General features: G+C 44.1%; 2 protein-coding genes across 3 annotated transcripts; one reads left to right on the top strand and one right to left on the bottom strand.

Annotated features, from left to right (window-relative positions):
- Window positions 1-85: 85 nt before the first annotated feature.
- On the top strand, window positions 86-8,376 carry RHOF (ras homolog family member F, filopodia associated; the record flags this gene model as incomplete). The annotated part of the gene is made up of 4 exons (XM_031555903.1): window positions 86-293; window positions 4,612-4,721; window positions 5,191-5,325; window positions 7,297-8,376. Coding segments are annotated over 4 exons (618 nt in total), but the record flags the coding sequence as incomplete, so codon positions are not given.
- A 1,463-nt stretch (window positions 8,377-9,839) lies between these two features.
- TMEM120B (transmembrane protein 120B) lies at window positions 9,840-20,792 on the bottom strand. 2 transcript variants are annotated; one of them, XM_031555966.1, is made up of 13 exons: window positions 20,686-20,792; window positions 19,522-19,640; window positions 17,873-17,989; window positions 16,879-16,938; window positions 16,568-16,663; window positions 15,456-15,545; window positions 14,287-14,319; window positions 12,906-12,971; window positions 12,079-12,140; window positions 11,736-11,828; window positions 11,259-11,323; window positions 11,034-11,102; window positions 9,840-10,638 (listed from the first exon to the last, which is right to left on the bottom strand). In XM_031555966.1, the coding sequence occupies exons 1-13, from the start codon at window positions 20,788-20,790 to the stop codon at window positions 10,525-10,527; spliced, it is 1,089 nt and encodes a 362-aa protein (XP_031411826.1). In that variant the 5' UTR covers window positions 20,791-20,792; the 3' UTR covers window positions 9,840-10,524. The 2 variants fall into 2 exon arrangements, with proteins under 2 accessions (XP_031411826.1, XP_010718428.1); XM_010720126.2 differs by lacking the exon at window positions 14,287-14,319 and having other exon boundaries at window positions 20,686-20,791.
- Between the last annotated feature and the right edge of the window lie 889 nt (window positions 20,793-21,681).

Genomic DNA, 21,681 nt, shown 5'->3' with positions numbered 1-21,681 from the left:
GAGCGCTCCTCGGAGCGGAGGGGCTTCGGTCAGGGCAGGGCGGCCCTGAGGGCCCGCGGGTCTGCGAGAGGGGAAGCGCCTGTAGGTGGCCCGGGGGAGAACCGGGGCTCACGGCCGTTCTGGGCTGTTCCCCAGCACCGCGACACGGACGCGGCCTTGTGCGAGTTTCCTTGTCCGCAACTTGAATACTTCTCCCTGTTTGCAGCAATACGCACCGTCTGTGTTTGAGAAATATGCCACCAGCATCACCATCGGCAAAAAGGAGGTCATCCTGAACTTGTACGACACTGCAGGTAGGGCCTTGCCCCCCGTTCTGACAGGCTGAGCTGTGAGAGGCGTTTCTCTGAAAAAATGGTCACTTGTGTCATGGCCATTCCAGCCCAGGTTTGTTCTGTGCCGCAATGACCCCGTTTGTTGGGACATTGCATCACATTGCAAACATATCTGAAGGTATTAAACCCAGCTCCCAGTGCATAACACAGTCAACAAAGAAAATATTTTAATCTCCTGCTACGTGTGATCCAATAGTAAAGGAGAAAAGAGATGGTTTGGGTTCAAAATGAAAAAGGCCTTTGCGTTAAAGGTTACTGGGGAAAGCTGATTGTTTGGGTTGATACCAGGAGCTTGGGACTTAATTTGCATTCAGCTTCATGCAGTCCGATTTGTAGGTGGAGCCAGGAGTTGGTCTCAGTGATCCTTATGTGGGTTCCTTCCAACTGGGGGTGTTCTGTGACTCTGTGATTCATTCAGACTTCCTAGGCTCTGCTGTCCAGCTGCATTCCAAATAGACCCTAAAGTTGGCATGTGCTGTGTTTCAGCTCCGTGTAAATAAATCGTGTTGTATTCTACAGAGTTGTTCCAAATTAATGCCATCACAAATAAGAACGGAGTGCAGTTTCATGAGATATTGGGAGGTGCAGATGGCACTGCCGGCCAGTTGGCAGGGCTCTTTGCCATGAATAAGCAATTGCTTCCCATTCCCTTGTCTGGAGACCTTGAAACCCAACATACTTCACCTCCCAAGAGAGTGTGATGGCTGCCAGGCCCCTGGCATAATGATAGTTTACAGATGTGTCACACTCTGTGATTCAAGTAGCTTCTCATCCTCTTTCTAAAGGTGGAAGTGATGCAGTAGGAAGAACTCTCTTGAGCCCATATTTAAATCCCATCCTGTTTTTAATAAAACAAAACTGATGTCAAGTTCCTAGGGTTGGAATATAATGAAAAGCTGCGTCTTTCCCAGAGTCCAAGGGGATGCCCTGGTCAGTGGATGAGGGAGTTCCTGCATTTTGCTCTTAGTCTGAAAAATCCCCAAATCATTCATATTATTGTAAGATCATTTAAATGGGATTGGAAAGATGTAAAACTGTTTTGGAAGTGAAGGGTTTCAGCTTAGTGTCATTTAGGAGCATACGGGAGGAGAAAGCAAATCTGTTCTAAAAAGTTCACTGGATCTTAATCATACACCTACTGCAGAAAGGACTTCAGTATTTTTAGGATCCAGTTAAGAGCAGCACTAAATGGAGCTGCATGCACTTAGCGTCATGGGAAGGTGAAGGACGGGTTCAGCCCTGTAGGCTGTGTAAAGTGAGAAGGACTCTTTGTATTGTTCAGCCCTGCTCAGTTGGAGGTTTTGAGCTTGCCCTACTTTCCAAAGGAGAAGGACACGCACAAACTGCCTAAGAATCAAACATTCTAAGGTACAGAAGGTATTTTTTTCTTGGCAAGAATTTTGGTAACAAGCCAACACTAATGAGTTAGTCTACAATATGCTTCAGTAGTAATTTTTGGAAAGACTTTCATGTTCTGCTGCTTTGCCTTCCTCATCAGAGACACCTCTTGCTGTTGCAGGAAGTTGGTGGTATATATATGCAATGTATAAAAGCTTTGTAATACCACTTGTCTGCAAACAGGCTTTGCTGCTGCATATTTAATTAAAAATTGCCATTTCTGGCCATGCTCGACAAAAAAATTGAGAGATTAATTAGCTTTGTAATTGTTTATATTCAAAGAGAATAGCATAATCGAGTTGATGCCTCAGCTGCAATTCAGATGCGCGTTTCCATTTCTGATGCTGTTCAGTGCAGGACTTCTCAGAACAAAGCAGTAAGCTGTGCTGAGCTGAGGAGGAAGCAGTGCCTCCTGTGAGCACTGTGGAAGCTCACTCTGAGTCGCAGGAAGCACGCTTGAAGCCTCCAGCAGGTTTTTTCAGGTCTCTAATGATAGATGCTACAGCATCAGGCCTTTAGGAACTGGTACATGCAAAAGTAATTTTGCATAACTTTGTAGGGGAAGAAGTACCTGAAATCAAAATGTATCCCCCCATCCCAACCTATGTCCTCTTCTGCTGTTTTTATTCCTACCAAGAAAATATTCAATTTCCCAAACTTTTCTGAGCTGCAAAGTCAAGTAACGCAGCTGCAAGCTGATAACCATGTTCTCATGGAGCCTGCAGGACACAGAGAATTTGGTGTGTATCTGTGAGGGCTCCCCTCCCTGTGGTTACATGTTGAATTTAAATAATAAGCATACAATGTTGCACTGACATGTATAGGAAGTGGTTGGCTGGTCTGGGTGACAGGATGTGATGCTCTTCCTTACATGCTGGCTGTTGGTGGCAGTGGACTGTGCTGCTGTAACTTGAGCAGCTCTTATTGTGTCATCTCTGACAAAGCTCTGTTCTGTACTTTATTTTTGTGGACATATTTCCCTAGCTCAAAAAGCCCTTTGCGTTGTTGTCTCTGCCTTTCCACAGCCCTGAGAGTACGGCAGACCTGGGACATTTTTTCATTGCTACATTACAATGCAGTATTTTGTGTGTTACAAAACATATCAGCTCAATGTCCGTCAGTCCTGCTGGGTCTGCTGCCACAAGCCTCGTGCAGAGCACTGCAGGACAGGGCCTTCAGCACCCAGTGTTTCAGCATGCCCCCATGTCCACCTCATCCTCTCACTGCCATCAGGAGAGCTGGCTGAAATATTTACATTGAATGTGTGAGAGAGAGAGAGTGCCACTAATTAATTGGGCCTAAAGGAAGGTGTTCTCTATTGTTAATTTCTCTGTGATGTCTGCTGGAGAAGAAAGTGGATCAAAACAGGCACACTGGGCTGAGGACTTCCAATGTGAGTTATCCCTGAGAAAAGGTGCAAATGCCCCTGAACAGTACATCTCTCCCAGTGGTACATGTGGCTGCTGAGCTCCTGTGCAGACTGAGCAGTGAACAGGCTGTCTGGGCTCATCCTTGGTGTTATTTAGTGAAGGAGGAGGAAGAGCAGGAAGACATGAACATACATAGGAGACTGAGACCTGTGGTTTAATCACTTCCCCTTCTCTCCCTCCGGTGTTGGTTGAGGTCCCACTTGCCCAATAAGGCCTGACAGCAGTATGTGATGATAAAGAAGTAGCAAATTTCAGATGAATTCAGCTGGTCAGGTTTTATTGGTTGGTTGTTTTGTTTGCTATAATGCTACAGTGAGTTGAGGAAGGCAGTGGAGTCACAGGCGTGCTCAGCTGTAGGCATCTATTCGGTACATTCAGCAACTACTTGGATTCAGCCTTCTATTTCTACTAGAAGACCTAAATCTGTGCCAAAGGCTCTGACCACAAACTGAGCAACTTTATGGAGAAGAAGTCTCACAGGCCCTTTCTGCATTTCATCAGCAGCACTTAAGGACAGGCTATGAAAGGAAATGTTCTTAATGAGGTTTCAGTGAGAGAAATGTCAGTGTTCAGACACAGCTTGAGCTGGGTTCTGTTACATCCACAGCACCTGAAGAATTGAGCTCTGAAAGAATAGCTTCCCTCCTTATAAGGGAGAACTGCAACTATCCAACCCTAATACATGTCTAACCAACCCACTTTTGGGGGCACATTTTACCCCACTTTGTGCTCCGTGTTTGAAATTTAATGCATTTAGAGGATTAGCTCAACAACAGAACTGTAAATCGGTTGCAAACGAGAGTGGATTTGGGAGAATAAGAAGGGCTAAGCAATAGAGTCTTTGCTGTGAATGTTTACACAACATGCATAATTTTGTTGATTGTCTATTATTTTTGTATTAAACCCTGAGGGATCAATCCTACTTTGCTTAGTGCTTCACCCATAGAGCTTGCTGCTCAAATGCAGAGAACAGCCCAAACCTAAGATATACACACTTCTCAGGCAAGCTGAGCAATGGTTTATCCAGCACAATAACTGCAAGCAAAGGGGAAGAGTACAGGTCTGAAGCAAGCTAACTTCCTCTAATCAGACCTGTGCTGTAATATTACTCATTAAAAGCATGAAAAATTTTCTGGAGTTGAGCAGCATCCCAAAGATTGGTGGTGAAATCCTGCTTCAAAGGGTTGAGCCTGTTCTGTGTTGCTGCACATCTTATAAAATCAGCAGTTGGACAAAGCAACCTTTTTATCACATTTTATATTCTAAAGGATCCATTTTGTCAGCGAAGGATAGCCTGCATTTAAGGGAAGGAATTTTACAAGCATGGACATTTTTTCAGTCTGCGCCGTTAGAGTACTCTTGAACTCAAGTATTTACCTTTACACATTCCCATCATACTGCTGGTTAAGGATATAAATTTACTGTATTCCAAAACATTCTCTGTGTTCCAGGGCAGGAGGACTATGATCGGCTGCGACCACTCTCTTACCAGAACACAAACGTAGTGTTAATTTGTTACGATGTCATGAACCCCACCAGCTATGATAATGTAGCAGATAAGGTAAGAGCCTTCCGTAATTACTTCAGCCTTTTAAATGAATTACGTACGGTTGATGCAGGACAAGATGTCAGATTAAAAAAGCTAATGCTTTTAGTAATCCTGTATCCAGAGCGTACAGATGGATAGATTGTTCATTGTGCACTGAATTGCAGGTCACAGACCTTAGACCCAGAAATCACCTCTCTGTGGCTCTCAAGTGCTTGGAATTGGGCTTGACTCTGTAGTACACTAAAAAGATCACAAATCAACGGCAGAGTTGCTGCTTTGTCTGTAGTGATGTCACACAACCATTGCACACAAGCATTTCAGATTCAAGTCCACTTCCAGCACATGTACATTTAACTAGGGGAGAAGAGATATAAGCAACCACTTGTCTGTAGTAGGATTTCTGTAGTGTTCCAAAGCAGAAGTTAGCATTCCTGTACATAGAATCAGCAAAACAATGCAGGTTTTGTTTTTCTACCATCAGTGGTATCCTGAAGTGAATCACTTCTGCCAGGGTGTCCCCCTGGTACTGATCGGCTGCAAAACAGACCTTCGGAAAGACAAAGAGCAGTTGCGTAAGCTCAGGGCTTCTAAGCAGGAGCCCATTACTTACAACCAGGTGAGTATAATTGCTTTTACAGTATTATTCTCTTTGCTAGAGTGGAGACTTTTTAAGTGTTTTGCATATCTCAGAATCCTGGAGTGTCTGGAAGGACACCATTTGCTACTCCATCTAGGCTTACTGCGTGTCTCCCCTCGATTTCCCTTCACTGCATTATTAGTGTTATAAATTTGTAGGCCTCAACAGGTTTCTTGGACATCCTTTCTAATTTTTATCATAATCTCCCATCACTGGTACTTTGACTGGGGTTGTGAGAAAGAATAAATGCTAGGGTACACATTAAAGGATTAAAAATACTGATTATTCTGGAATAAAAGCATTTTGCAAACCCTATTGAGAAAGAAGCCCTTCCAAGGACAGTAGCCAAAACATCTGTGAGAGTTCTCTAATAAACTTTTCTTCAAAGTATCTAATCTAAGAAAAAAGTCTACATACTATCAAGTATTTCCAGCTTAAGTATTACAAAGTATTAAGACATACAGCTGGTGTTATGAGATGGCATTGCTGTCCCAGGTACAGGGAAAGCAAGCACTGGTTGAACTGCTTGTACCAGGTCACTCGAGATCTTTCTGCTCTGGTCTTCTACTTCTCATTATTAAATATAAAGCCATCTTCCTCCTCTCATCTCAGATTATGAATAGCAGCTGTCTAACTGAGACAAAAGTCCAGGAAACAAAGTTAAGTTCACTAAGACCTTGAATGAATCACTTCTTTCTCTAAAGAACGTGAAAAGAGCCTGCCACAGCATCACTGTTAAGTCATGCTAGGACTTAAAAGTTTGTCTTCCTTGCTCACAAGATTAGATGACTGTCCTCTCACTTTGTGAACAGCCGCAAGATTGTCCCTCACTGGCATTAATAATTCCCTTTGTCACCCTCTCATGAGGCTCAGGACAAGCAACAACCTTCTCTACAGAGTCAGCTGGGGCCTCACATCTGGCACGATTACTGCCTTAGAACAGTACACGCATAACACACTCTCCCTCCAGCAGCTCATCACATGAATGCTCACAGAAGAGGCGAAGCTCACCAGCCCAGACCTCCCTTTGTCGCCTAGTAAAGCCCTACCATTTCCTTTTTCTTCCTTTAAACATACACTCCTCAGTCTTTTACAGCTGAGAGCATCTCGAGTCATGCAATGCGATGCTTCTGATGCCAGGCACAGAGGAGCTGAACAGTATCTGTCAGCACTGCAGCTTGCAAACAACTGGAAGGAAACAAACTTCACTTAAATGTACTGAAGGAAAATCCCCGTGTGTAGAAGTCTGAGTGCTCAAGTGACCCCATTCCCAGCTTATAATGACTAAATGCAGAGTTTGTGAGTTGTGGATTGCAGATCTGGAATTCACACTCGAAGGCTCACAAGCACTCAGAACTGGGGGCTGACTGCAATGAAAGGATCGCAAGCAAAGTAAGAAGTAGCTGTGTTATGTCTGTAGTGATTTCACACAACCTTGATTGCATGCAAATGTTTTAGATTCTACTGTTTCCTCTGCATGCATTTGGGTGATGTCTGTAGGCACTTATCTGCATGTACTAGGACTTCTGCTGAGACTTTGTGATGCTTCGAAATGGCAGTCAGGATTCCTGCATGTGCACCAACCAAACAAAGCAAGACATTAGTCCAGACCTTGCTTCTATGTATGGCATGCAGTGCTGAGGCTTGAAAACTAAACACGACCTCGCATGTCATACCTGAAAAAAGATCCTCCTTGTAGATATCTTCACTTGACCATCTATTAAAGAAACGCTATTTCTACAATATTGGATCAACTTAGGAAAAAAAAACAGCAACAGTACTTCAGTTTGTAACCAACACACGCTAGCACTGCTCACGGGAGGCAGTTGCTTTTGGAAGATGACCTCATGTTTTGAAGATGTACAAAGTAATTTCTTTTTGCTTCCATCTCACCTTCCTTTACTCCTCTCACGCATCAGGTTTATGACTTTTCTTACCTGTTCTTTCCAGGGTGAAGCAGCTTGCCAGCAGATAAATGCAGAAATTTATCTGGAGTGCTCAGCAAAATGCCGTGAAAACATAGAAAACGTTTTTAAAGAAGCAACAACTATTGCATTGAGTGCCATGAAAAAAGCCAGGCGCCAAAAGAAGCAGAGAGCGTGCTCAGTGTTATGATCTGGACTGCAAGAGAGCATTGACAGCTATGAACCAAGTTACTCAATTTTAGCAACAGAGTGACAAATCTTTTTCCCCCCCAAGACACATTTTGTATTCCTGTAATGATTTCTATTTTAAAATTTTAAAACTTTTTAGTTTTTTTAAAAACTTTTTTCTTTTTTTACATTTAAAACCTTTTGCCACATTGCTCTCATAAAGTTTTCAAGGCTCTTTATCAAGGCTACCTGATGCTACATGTCCACCTGACTTTTGCTCCCACCAGCAAGCTGCCAACTGTCCGGTCTTGTATTCACTATTTAATCTGAAGTGAACAGTAACTGCTACTGCACGACTGCTTTGTTTGTAGGTTTTGCTTTTTTCCTCTGCAAAATTGTGGCTTATTGTAGCTACAATTCAGTCTTTTTCAGGCAAAAAACATCTTTCAGAAGTTTTGGTAGAGCAGCCTACGTACCAGGCAACTTAAAATAAGCAGGAATTGAGTTCTCTATTGACATTCCCAAATTAATTTACTTGGTGGCAGTGGTGTGAGTTAGCATCAAGCTGCTGCCATAGTGTACAGCCAAAGCATCCACTCACTCTCTCTCGACTCCTAGGCCAGCTTTGCAGAGCTGCCCCTTTAGAGGTCTCCTTGCAACATCCAATACTCGTATTGGTATGCATCACTGAGATACATGCATTGGTTGCTCTGATATTTAATTTACAGCATGCAAAGTTACCAGTACTCCAGTCAGCCACTGTGTGTAACATCAAGTTCATTTTGCAATAAACTTATACGTAGAGCTTATTTAATGTATGACATGCAAATGTTCGTGTGTGCTAAGGGAGGTAAAATGCTTTGTAACTCACATTCATCAACTGGCGAAATCATCTCTGCTACTGTAAATTAAATTTTCCTTTTTGTGATGAAAGTGACAGTTGAGTGTTTAAGGATGGTGGATGTTCCTGCTGAGCAATCTAGTTCGTGTGCCTTGAGCTTCTCAATTCCTTTGCACATTCTCTTGCAGTGAGATCTCAAGTTTCAGGAGCAATCACTAGTCTGTAGTCATCATGAGCCAGCCCTGTGAGGGTGAAGGTTTCTGCAGTACAACTGTTACAAGTTTTCTTTCTGAGGCAAACTAAGGGAGAATACACAGGACTGCTATGCTTTTCTATGATTCTGTCTTGCATTGCAGTAACAAGAGAATACTTTGCCAGGACGTTTGGGCGGTGCATACCAGGTGCCAGTTACTAGAAAACACTTCAGTGTAGAGCCTGATGACTACACATCATTCAGGCTTCACACAATTTTATCCTCTGCTGGTGAAAACATGGCCAGCTTATGAAAAACTTTTGGAATGAGCCATCGTTATCATTTTATATGCAGGATAAAACCTTGATTCTTGAAATCTAAACTCTTATTTCCCCCTAACTTGTTTTGAATCAACAAAGGTGATCCAAGTTTAAAATTACAAGCTTAGAGATTATAAAACAATAAAACAAAAAAAACACACATCACCTTACCCAGTTAAGTCTGAAACATCATCACACTGATTTACCCTCAGCATGTCTGGAATCTTTCCTTGCTTTTATAATCCCAGTTTCTCACGCTGCAGAATTCAAGTTACTTGCTAAACAGTGTTCCCTCACCTCTTAAGTACCAGGTGACTGCTCAGATCCGCCAGGTTCTAGCATTGCTCTCAGAAGAATTTACATAAATGGAGTTCAAAGAAGGACAAAAAACCACCTCACACAGGGTGCAAGATACAACCCAGCTAGAGTAAAAATTGTTCAAAATATGCAAATTGCAATTTACTGTTTGTGCCCACACGACGGTGACACCGTAAGGATAAATTCATTAGCCTTGCAGCAACAAAATAACTGCTGAAATATTTGAAGTCTATAGTGCATAAGTATTTCTTCATCAGCATGCTTACTGGGAGATGTGCATAATTCTCACATCGTTCTGCCAAAGCCACTTCTCCAGTTGGGCCCTGGGCTAGCTCAGAGGGAGCCAGCACAGCTGAGCAGCACTGCGAACAACAGCTCAGGAGGCACAGATGTTAATGCACTCAAACAAGCTTATTCAGCTGAGTAGGTTCAAAAAGCACAAGGAGTTAAGCAAGATGGGAGTCTTTTTGTTCTCAGCCATCCTTCTGAACAATTGTTTACAGTCACTTAACAACTGGTATCTAATGAAAATATTTCATACTTCTTAGCCTGTCTTCACCTCTCAGAACAGCAATGGAGCAAAAAAGAAAACAAAACAAAACTGCAAATAGGACCTGAAGTGCAACTGCACGTATTGTCACTGATCAAGAGCATTTTCTGGAAAAAACTGTGCTCAAAAGACAACCCAAAGGGGAGTGCGTTTGTTACTAAAAAGGGGCTGAAGCAGCTGCATATTGTATGGTTTATTTTAATTTTTTTCCAGGTTTGGACATATTACCTGATCCCTCTCAAAGAGGGCTAGCAGAATTCCCTGCCATTTAACTGGTTTTGCTTGCTCGTTTTTAAGATTCCTTTAAATAGTTTCTTAGAAGTGTATATAGCAGCAGTATGGTACAAAGATGGGCATTTTTTCCACAGTACACACAGATTAGTATTGCCACTGAAAATGCCTGAAACAAACGCTTTTTAAAAACAGCATTCAGTCTGTATTACTGATCAACCTGGAGTGTTCATAAAGCTTTGCAAAATTCCATACTAGAGTTTAAATAATAAAACTGGAAAGTGTTAAATATCATTCCAGGTCTGGAATTACAGTAGATCCCACATTCTCTCAGTGCTGGCTTCTTGCCGAGCAGGTGCATGCTGCTAAATATACAGAAAAACCCAATGCAAACACGTTTGGTATTAAATATACATAAATAGCAGGACTGTAAACTGGAGAGCCATGCTTGCATAATATGCTGAGTCTGTGCTGGAAGAGTCCACATCCTTCACCAAACACGGGACAGATGAGTTCTTCAAAGTCTGTTCACAATGCAGCAGCAATTAAGAAGGCTCCGTCCAACGCCGAGCGCCTGCTGTGCGCACAGGGAAGTGAGCTCCAATGTTGGCACCCAGCACCCCCTGGAGGGTTCACAGTTTCTTCATTTTGTCTTTGTTCTTCTGCAGCTTAGTGTGCACCACTTTGAGAGTAGTGAGGAAGTTCCCAAGGAAGAGCAGCAGAAATGTGAAAGCCAGCACACAAACCTGAGGGGGAACGGTGGGGAAAGTTGAGTGTTAAGTAAGGGTCAGATGAATTGGGGCAGGAGTAGTATTTTCACCAACTAAATTAGCTGCAGTGGGGTCTGATTGGCATGTTCAGAGATGCGTTAGCACGTCAGGAAAGAAGACAGGAGACAAATATGCACCTACACATCTGTTTCTGTGAGTTGACTGGGAAGCCCATTTGGATCATGATCATCTTGGCAGCAATATTACGGCATGGTTTGTTTTTGAACTTACTGCCATTCAGCATCAATGGACTCTCAGACAGTAAAATCAAATTGTAAATCCAGGTAGCCAAATGTCTTTAAGGATGTGATAAAAACATCCTTCTCCCCCTCCCCCACTATGTGTTTTTTCTGAACAGAACCAACACTCACCTGCCACTCTTTGCACTCCTTATGCCTGGACAACCCAAAAAGCGTGATTGCATTATATAGCTGCCAGAACTAAGAGAGAAAAGAATCATTACTATCAAAGATTTAGAAATGTTTGCCAGATAGATGTGATCCAAAGCACCATGTAACTGCAAGAAGCACAGCACCACCAGCACACCCTCCCCAGCCCCCACGTGGAAGAGGAGGAAATGGGACAGCCCAACTTACATGTCCACAGAACAAGAAGGGAAGAAGAAAAGTCAGTCCCCGCCACATCCAGGACTGAAATCCTTCTGGAAAAGGTTAACAGGGAAGAGAAAGTTAGCATAGGTAAGACAGGACTGTAACTGCAGCTCATCCCAACAAGATCATCCCATAAGACCTATTCCTGTCCTGTTCAGTAATAACCAGTTAAGTTAAAATAAAGTCTTGAAGTTGTGGTAATGGGAGGAGGATGAAAATGGAGACAAACACCTCCATCTTAATGCTCTCAAGAGCTGATGGAGATCAGAGCCCTGTTTCCAACCCATAGGACTCAAGAAAGAAAATAGAAGTCTCACTCCCATTCCTGCCTTTGTCCTAGAGGCAGCAGGACAGGGAATAACAGCTGTGCAAAACTTGCTTTCTGAAGGCCCCAAAGCCACCCCTGTATCATTGCCTTTAAAACCTACCCCATCTGTATAGCAGTATTGCAGGCAACCTCACCTACTGTAAGGTCCAGGTGGTTTCTCTCCCCCAAAGCACGGAGCCTGTACAGGCAGCCCCTTTGATAATAATATTGTAGGAACTGAACACAACCTGGAGAAAGAGAGAAAGTATTACTGATATGTTTATAATACTTCTGAATAGCTCACAAAAACTATTTTAATAATGTTTAATCCATAGCATTATTGTTTAGACTTGCATATTGTATTTTGTAGTTGTATGACACTGTTTATACATGCACAGTTTATGACTCTAGTATTTAACAAATGGAAGTGTTTTTTTCTAAGCACACAACGTAGAAAACTACTTTATCTCTTGAAACACCAAGATATAATATACTCACTCTGAAATATTGAAAATGCTAAAAATTGACTGCGAAACATTTGATACATGAGTCCATCTGGCCTGAAAGCAAAATACAGAAGAAATATTTATTTGATTAAGTAGCATACAATACAGTGCCTTGTCAGCCAAGGAACCCATTAGTAAATGAAATAAGCAGCTGATAGCCAGCCCACTCCACCCCATCTGGGAATCCTGAAAGCATGCTACAGGCACACATCACTGCTTGTCACATCCTGCCCATCCTTTACACCACTGTGGATGGTAGGAGATGGTCTGTTTGCTTGGGCTGCCCCCTCTAACTGATTTGCCTATTGCAGTTTCCTGTTTAAATCAGATACTGATTAAAGCCATTCAGCTGAGTCTGCATCACTAAATCTAAGCCACAGAGCAGCACTGGTTGTGTTCCTTTTCTTAACTGTAGTTCAGGATACATGAACTTTTGCTCCAGCTCCTGCATGATCTCCTTAGAAATTCAGCAACAAAAACCATGTTGTTTTAAAACAAATTATTAACGGATCAGTTCACGTCAAAGCTGAAGTGGATCATATGGACACCACACACAGAGTTCACTGCTGTGTTGTTTGACCAACACCATCATCTGTTGGAATGTAACTTGCATGTTTTGCTTCACACCTGGTTTAGGTACTGGGTTATAATCAGAATCCATTCTAAAAGCAAAGTGCTGCTTGTTTGCTCAGTTTGATCAGACAAGGTTGATTCTTTGCTATGTGCCTGTGCAGACAGAGCTACAGCAGTGCTCACACTGGATTACCGTGCTCAGATGACACACTTGGAAGCACCTCAAGCAAGGCAGGGCAAACTCACCATGTTAACATTACTCCAGACAGGAACGTGGAGACATAGTGATGAGACACCCACCAGCCTTTGATCCTGAACAGAAAAAATAAGACCGTTAGATGAGAAATATAAATGTTAACTTTAGTCTGGTTTTAAAGACAAAAATTAATCCTGACTGGATTATGGATAAATAAGATGGCCTAGCTCAAACAAAAAATAAAGCTGGTGGCAGCAAAGGAGTTTCTGGGAAATCACCAAGGGGCAGCAAGGCAGCCTGCATTGCCCATGTGCTCCCTGCAGTGAGGACCCCCAGAAAGCCCACCTCCTGGTACACAAAGCCTCAAAGGCAGCACAGACAAGTAAGTGTTGGGCAGGGACATGGGGAGCAGTGGGGCAGGAGCTGAAAGGCACCATCCCAACTCCATGACTGGGCTGCAAATGTGGGATGACTGGAGTGAGGCACACGACTAAGGTTCATCCTGAGCAGTACTGAAATGACTAATACACAAAGTTTTTTTTGACCTACATCCCCTTTTTTCCTGTGCCATACAAATAAATGAAGTTCTCTGTTAAGTTGCTGTTTCTTTTCAGACATGAATGTTGCAGAAAGCTCAGAAAATTACAGTAAAGCAGGAAAGAACTGTAGCAAGGCAGGATCGAGAAGAGAAAAAAATGCCTCAGGGATGGCACTGATTTGGAAAGTAAGCCAACACGGGGTTAATTTTGGGAGCCTCCAACCAAAGGTCTGAAACATTGAGCACCTAGTTAGCACTAAGCAGCTGTGAGCCAATTCTGTGGCTGCAACAAGCCTGAGTTCAGAGGTTTCTCTGCTGGCAGTGGGCAAGCCACTTTCTATCCTTGCATACTCTTTTCTTTCGCACTTTTTGGAGCTTGCCATGTTCAGCTCTCACACACCAGCACGGCTTCAAGATCCATGGCCAGTGGCAAGATTTCTCCCTTGCTCTCAGTGGGCAGGGAGATGTAACACCAGAGAACTGCTCAGAAATCATTTTCATCCACAAATGCCACAAGTTGGATGGAACACACTGACTGTTGCCCATCCATCTCTATCCTGGCCTCCACCCAAGGCTGATACCTGACGTTCTGTGCCAAGACAAGACTTCACAAAATGCTCCCTCTGACCTCTGCTTAGAGGAGATTAGGGAAGAAATTGGCTACACACACTGATTTTGGAGAGGAAATGGACTGGCTGGAATAAGGAGTCCTGAGTTGCTATGTTACTAAGGAGCATACAAGTTACCTATGCAGCGTTCAGAGCAGGAACGCATGCAGAAAGCTGGACTAACTTAATGCTGATTGCTTGAAAGGTAGAAAGTGAGATATTAGAAGCCTAATTAATTAATTAATGCAACAGGGAGCTGCAAATGTTGCAGCAGCAGCCACTCACCCAGCAGCAAACCCGCATGCAGACTCATCACACCTGGGAAGAGATGAGGCGATTGCTGCGGTTTCCCCATGCCCTGTGCCAGCCTATCTGGATGATGAAAACTGGGGACATGCAACCATCAGGTTATTGCTAAAATCTACCACCAGATTCCAGGTTAAGCTACAGAAGTGCAAATTCAGTAAACTTCTCTGAGCTCTCCTGGAGTAAAGGCAAGAGGCAGAGTAGATGATTTATCACTCTCCAGCTAGGACAAGGACTCTGAGTTCAACTGCACCCAGTGGTCCTCACACCATCACCAGCCCCAACCTCCCCAGGTAGGCAGCCAGGTAGAGGAGTGCCCAAGCCCCCTGACAGCTACACGAGACTGTGCAACTAAACCAGATAGAAGTCGGGGGGTGGAGGAAATCTCCTTCCAACATTCTCTTGCTCTAATAGTCTCTACTAATGCTCAGAGTGCACTTGATAACCCCACATACTGCACGAGCACAAAGCTGACTGCCAAAATCCATCAGGAATAGGACTGACCAGATAAAAGAATAATTTAGGATACTCTTACTTGAGGTATCATTAAAAAAAATGAGGGCTCAGACAGAGGATCATCTTTCAGTTTACTTCTCCCAGCACTCAACTTGCATTGCCAGCTGTTTATACAATTATCTACTCTTAACTACCAATATTCCTTTAACACAGCTGTAATTGGTCAAATGTTTCAGGACACACCACAGTGACCTGCAGGGCAGCCACACTGATCACACAGCATAAAGCAGTGATTTGGCTCCTTTTTCCTCACGAGAGGTGAGTGTATGCCAGTGTACCTACAGATAAGAAAAGGCACAAAGTCAGTATCCAGATTGGCCATTTCAGTGGAAACACACTGAAATTCCAGATCACACCTACAACTAACCCACAACTCTCAAAACCATCCAATACTTTGAACAAAGAAATCATGGACTTTTAGAAACTGCATCTTCTCCTCCCTGCCCTAACCTGATGGACACACATGCCCTTGGGAGAAACTGGGGAAGGGGACAGGGACAACACATCCTGCACAAAGGAATCAGCATTTTGGATTTGCTGGGATTCAGTGCCAAACTGAATCTACTTTTATTGCTTGTTTTTCTTTTAAGTACGTTTCCTGCTTGAAATAGTTTTTGCAGGTGGCACAGTACCTTGATCCATTGCTAATGAGAATGCTTTCCCGTATCGTCAGCGTGCAGTAATACCACACTAACAGAAAGTTGAACACTTCATCTGTCACCCTGTTAAAAAAAAATAATAATATAAAAAGAGCACAGTAATAAGAAAGCCTGCTAATTATAAAAACACATTTCAAAAACCCCAATTTTCCCTCTGTTCCTCTGTCTGAATGAAAACATGCCCAAGTGAGGCCACGGACACAAAGCCCCAGTCCTGGGCATCTCTGATCCACACACAGAGCTGTATGTATCAGCAGCACCTCCCCACTCAGTCCTTTACTGTGGAAGTGCCCTATGATGTAACACTGCAGATCTTGAGCCGATAAGCAGGTACACAGAGATGACATTAATTCCATCTGAAGGAGAGAAAGCACCATGGAAGCACCAGATGATCCAATTTAGACAGGCATTTCCAGACTAATTCAATGAGGAGATTCGATGAGATCTATACAAATCCAATCAACTAAAAGAACAGAAGAGCATTACACTCTCAGAGTAAAAGAGTTTTTATTTTGCCATTTGCAGTCCCCCAAAGCCGTTGGGATCTGGAGCAGCCTCTGTACAGGACAGCATTAATCCTCGGTATGATCCACAGTCACCTCAATGGAAGAGTTTAGCTGAAACACCTCTCTGGTTTTTTTAAAGAAAATTGAGCAGGGGAGGCTTATTGATACATTGTCACGACCTAGACTTTACATCAAGTAGTCACATCTAAAATGAAAATGCTCCCTTATGTGGTGTTTGCATGGTGCTGATACCAACCTAGAACAACTTGCAAACAAAAACTCTTTTTCAAGTACAGTGCAACAGCAGAAAAACAACTGATCATGATGGACTTTCTATTGATTGTAACAAACTCCTGAAGTATTAAACAAGAAAAAGGAACCAGCTAAAATGCACGTCCTGCCTGCTCTGAAGAACAGCAAAAGATGACCTCCTGCTGGGGAAGCACAACTATTTAAAGCTTAAATATTGCTAAAGCTTGTATCTCACAATCTCAGACAACTAGTTCAAATTAGTTGGCTTCTAATCTAGTACATTTTTATTCAAAACACTTGGTCAAAACTAAAAAAATGCAGCCTTACCTGTAGTGAAGAATAAATCTGCAGGCCACGGCACCAAGTAACAAGATAATTGTGAGATAAAGTTTGAACTTCTCGTACTCATCTTTGTAGGCGAACCTGGCACGCAAAAAGCACAGAGCATGAAATGTCACGTATCAGTGGGTGCACACAGATGTTTTACTGAAATGTAGCTTCATTTTTTCCAAACCAGATACAATCCACAAGCCAAAGCAAAAACAAGTCAGATGTAATAGAAAACCATTCCTGTCTCTGGACTTCAGCACACACCCACTGCTAGCCCCAGACGTATGTGCATGGAAGCACTCACTCACTTTGCTTGGTTACTCAGGAGGGTTACATTCACATTTCCCAGCACCAGATTTAAGTACAAACTGGAAGACAAAAAACAACAGACCCATGTAAGTCCATTTACTATAAACACCATAGGCTAACATACATCAGGGCTTACATTTTTGCTGTAGGCTTTTAGTTAAAGCAAACTGGAGATGCAGACTACAGAAGATTTAAATGCAGAAAGTTCAGTCAGCATTTCCAAGAAGGAAGAGGAAGAATTCATTTTCTGGTCTCTTTTCTGTGCTATGCCAAAGGGTAAAATGTCAGAAACCAAAAATAAATTATATGGAGAAATTAGAAGAAAAGTTTCCAACGGATCCTTCCACCTGCATTGCTGCAGCCACTTCTACCAGCTCCTTGATTTCATTTCACTTCCCCACTCCAGACCATTTCCACCCGAAAGTTCAGCTCACTGTACAGACACAGAAAATGCAGACTTGGGAAGGGGAAAGCAAACAAATCAAGGGTAGAAATCAAGTCACTTGGCTCAGTTTACTCAGCATCAGCATCTCCTGAGCGCCAGAGCTGCAAAGCCCTTGACAACTGAACCAAATCCGTCCTAGCAACCCCACTTGAAGCAAAGTACAAAATTTAAGTCAGTTGAAAGCACTATTTGGAGAAAAGAAAGTTAAACAGGAAGGGGGAAATTTCCCATACTGATTTAGCCCTCAAAAAAAAAATAAACACAGAGTGCAACTCACTGTTTCGCAGTGAAGTCTTCATCTCTTGCCAGTGCAGTTTTACTTCTGTTTTATCAAGCAAACCTGCCTGTGCCTACACACTACATTTACATACACTTCCAGCTAATGAATTCTGTGTACAACCGACATAGAGCTCAGCAAGAGATCTATGACTAATCCAGTTTTACATCTATTTCTTCAATACACACATTATCCTTTGGGAGGAACACCACTGTGAACACTTAAAAATCAGCCTTCCTTGAGCGCATGCCCCTTCTGACGAAGCACGTACCCGTTTTTCTTTGGCAAGTAGGCTTCCATGTCAAAGAAGGCATTTTGCCTCTCTTTGATCTGGGTGCTGATCTGCTCTATAAGAGCAAATTCTTCAGGAGTAGCTCTGGGCTTGCACCTGTGAAAACACAAACAAAATCTTCCTTTATGTTTTTGCCTCCTTTTATTTAAAGGATAGCAACTTTGTCAAAAAATGCATGCTGTTAGAAAGCTAACATCTGCCATGGTGCTGTTCTCTCTTGTTTTTATTTTATTTCATTGCCTGGTACCTGTCACTGTAGGTTATTTCAACTGGCTCCTTTACAAACCAGTTTCTTTCAGTGACAGGACTCCACACCTCTTCCAAAACAAAGCACTTCAGACACATTATGCAGTTCTGTAGGAGCTCCTTCCACTTTGGGAAGTTTATATATGTCTCAGGCACTGCCCTTACAGCATCCAAACTGATCTGTGCTCTCTTGCCTCTAGCAAGACACCATGAACTTCTCATGAAAGACAAAAGTTCACTGTACAGCCTTTAGAAACAAACGAAAAAAATGACTTCGTGCACCCTCCAGAGCCACCGGTGAAAGCATGTAACTCATTTAAAATGAAAGGTCAGTGCAGCCCCTCCGTAATCAATGGTAGCTTGGACAGAGGACAGTGAGGTGGAGAAGGGCCCTGTGGTTCATTTCTCTTGCTGCCTTCCCTCTGCTGAATGTGTATTTTAGGAAGGGCATGGAAAGTAGCTGGGCAGCGCTGAATGAGAGGAGGGCTCTGCGTGACCCCACCTGGCACCACTGCTGCTCTTCCTGCAGAGAAAGGATCTGTAAGCCACATTTGCAGCAACCAGCTATCCAAAACCCCCAAGCTGTCTGCCTGCAGACACCACCACCATGCACAACACACAAAAAAGAATACAGAGAGCAGAGGCACAACACACAAAAAAGAATAGAGAGCAGAGGCACCACACTGTATCCGAGAGCCCTCCTGTGGACCCAAAATTTTACCCCTTGGCCTAAGAGAGATGAGATACAGTGGCGGTTTAGAAGTCTCAGCCAGGCCCAACCCCACAAGAGGTTTTCATTGATGCTGCAACTACTCAAGCATAAGATATTTCAGGTTGTAACAAAAAACCACAACTGATTATTTACTGGCAAACTGCAGCGTTACCAATTCGTGTAAAACAGAGCAGTGGGGTTAGCAGCCAGCACTGCCTGGGATCTGCACACAAGGAATTCAGCAAGCAGCTGAGCAGCCAGGAACAGTTCCTTCCTATAAACCCACCTACGGTGGTTACACCTCCAGCATCAGTGCATGAACCTGATCTGCCAGCACAGCTTATGGACAAAGCTTTGCTCACCTGGCAAAACATACAGACCAACAGCTGTACAGTCCCACACCATAGCAGACATACTGCAAAGATGCAAATCCATTCAGGCTCCCTCAAAGACTTACTGGATCTTTTTTATTTATAAGTCTTGATCTCTCACGTGGTTACAAAAAAATCTACCTGGCTGTAACAAAGGAGGTAACTCAAGATCATATGAAGCAAAACTGCCTCCATGATGTAGACTACATATTAAACTGCTGAAAATCCAAACACTTCTGCTGTTTGGGAAGCAGAAACACCCCATCCCTGCCTCCTCCACCCTTCAGACCTCCTGTTACCGTTGCAGGCTGTGCTTCAGGTCCCTTAATGTCTTCTTCTGCCGGTGTATGGAGCTGCTGCAGGCTGTCTGCAAGCTGGTGACTTCCTCCAGTTTCTGCCTGTAAACTTTGTGTGTTTCCTACAGGAGAAGAAGAGAGGTTCAGTAGGAAGAGCCCTTCTGGGTGATGCACTGTATTTGGTCCTCACATCTGAGTAAAGCAAACCTGGTGTTTGGGAGCCAACAGGTACCTGAGGAGGGGGGATTCCTGTGCTGCTCCATTACAATGGGGCAAAGCAAACCAGCTTAAATAGACACTAACAAAATTCCTGAGAAGAAAGAGCATCTTCTCTGCATTCACTTCATTTCCTCTTTCTAACAAGCCTTTACCTGTGGGGAGCTCCTTGTTCCTAGCACACCCTGTAATAAAGCCCTTATTGTCTGGTTTGATCCCAAATCATTCCCATCACACATGTGGAGAACCTGCAGGAACTCTGATCTCCCAGCCATTCAAGCTGGGAAAAAAAGAGGAAAGGAGTTGAGGCCCCAGGTGGAAACCACAGGAATCACCACAACCCAAACCCAGGCACTGAGACAAGACTCCTGACCACCATGGCCACCCCCATCCCTACTTCTGCTCCAGCACAGCCACACTGGTGCCTCCAGCACATCAGGAACCAAGCCCCAGCTCATCCAGCAGAAGGAAGGATTCAACAGGCCCAGGAGGTACTGGATCCTGTGTTCAGTCCTCTCAGAGATGGCAGCAAGGTACACAAGGGCTTGGTAAGCAAATAAATCTGATGTGGATTTCACACCACAAACAAACCTGTACAAGTTGAACACCTAGCTGAGTATGTCACAGTTTGCATCAGGACCCTCTGCAAGCCAGATGCCTTATTGTCATGTGGAAGTTCAATATTAGCTCTGGTTTAATGAGAAAAATAAATTTTAAGAGCTATAACAACTCAGAAGTGTTGTTGAGGAGGCAATGCAGGGGTTAAGTGGCTTTTTGCTTTATCTCCTTAGGACATCTCAGGTAACAACCACAGAAAATTACCACTGGTTTTCCTGAAGCATAAAAGCAGCACTAAGACCAAACAAAACAGATCTATGCTTTTCTGTTCATGATTTACAGGAGCCATATAACTCCACCATCCAACCTGAAAGCCTTAATGACCAAACTAACCGTGTCCAGGGACCTCAGTGCCCACCACTGGTGCAGCCTGGCTGAGAACTGGCAGCACTTTGGGGCTCTCTGGGTTGCACAGGAACTCATTCTGCTCCTCTGCATGTCACACAACAGTGTATTTTCCAAGGCTGCCTAAAAGGGGATAAGGAGCTGCTCAAAAAAAGTATTCAGGTATTTACTGGAAAACATGCCAATTGAGAACTGGTAAATACTACCATTAGCCAAAAACATCACGATAATGACTTAAAAGTGACATTAAATCTAGAAGGACATAGGGAAGATCCTTATTCATCAAGAGCAGTGGCTGCACAAGGAGCCCTGCAGCTGCTAACACAGACAACCCACAGCCACATTCCAGACGGCCAGGTCCGGCCACAGCTCTCTCCACGTAGTAAGCATGCATTGAAAAACAAAGGTCCCACACACCGGGGGGCATTTCTTGGGGTAACAGCCGCTTTCCAAAGGAGGCAGAGGTGCCACGGGCACCGTTAGCGGCTTACGGCAATACCCAAAACCGCGATGCTCCGCAGCCCCGAGCCGCCTCAGGCCGCTGCCCAGACCTCCCCAGTAGCACAGCAAAGCACAGCCCAGCGCCAGCGTGCCGCAAACCGACGGCAGCGCACAGCCCCGCTCTGCTGCAAGGGAGCGAAGGTGGCCCCGACCAGAGCCGGCCGTGCGGATATCGAGTGAGACAGAGCGGAGCGCACGGGAAGCAGGGCGGGACACGGCTGCTGGAATAACTACAGGAGCACGGAGCTGCGCCCGCTGCGGCTCAGGAGCTCCGTGCTCCCGCTTAGAGCCGGGCCTCTAACCCGCGGCGCCCTGACGGAGCTGCCGGAGCCACGAGGACGTGCGGAGCGCCGCGGGACTCCGCCGGGGAGAAAGGCTGCAGAGCGCGGGCTGAGCAACGGGACGGGAGCGGGATGGAGAGCGGGGATCTCACTCCTCCTCCGCCGCGGCACCACCAGCCGGCGGCCGCGGACCGGGAGCGAA

This window comes from Meleagris gallopavo, chromosome 17 (genome assembly GCF_000146605.3).
Source record: "Meleagris gallopavo isolate NT-WF06-2002-E0010 breed Aviagen turkey brand Nicholas breeding stock chromosome 17, Turkey_5.1, whole genome shotgun sequence".
Lineage (NCBI taxonomy): Eukaryota > Metazoa > Chordata > Aves > Galliformes > Phasianidae > Meleagris > Meleagris gallopavo.
Note: the sequence above shows the minus strand (reverse complement) of the source record. Positions and strands in the feature narration are given on the sequence as shown.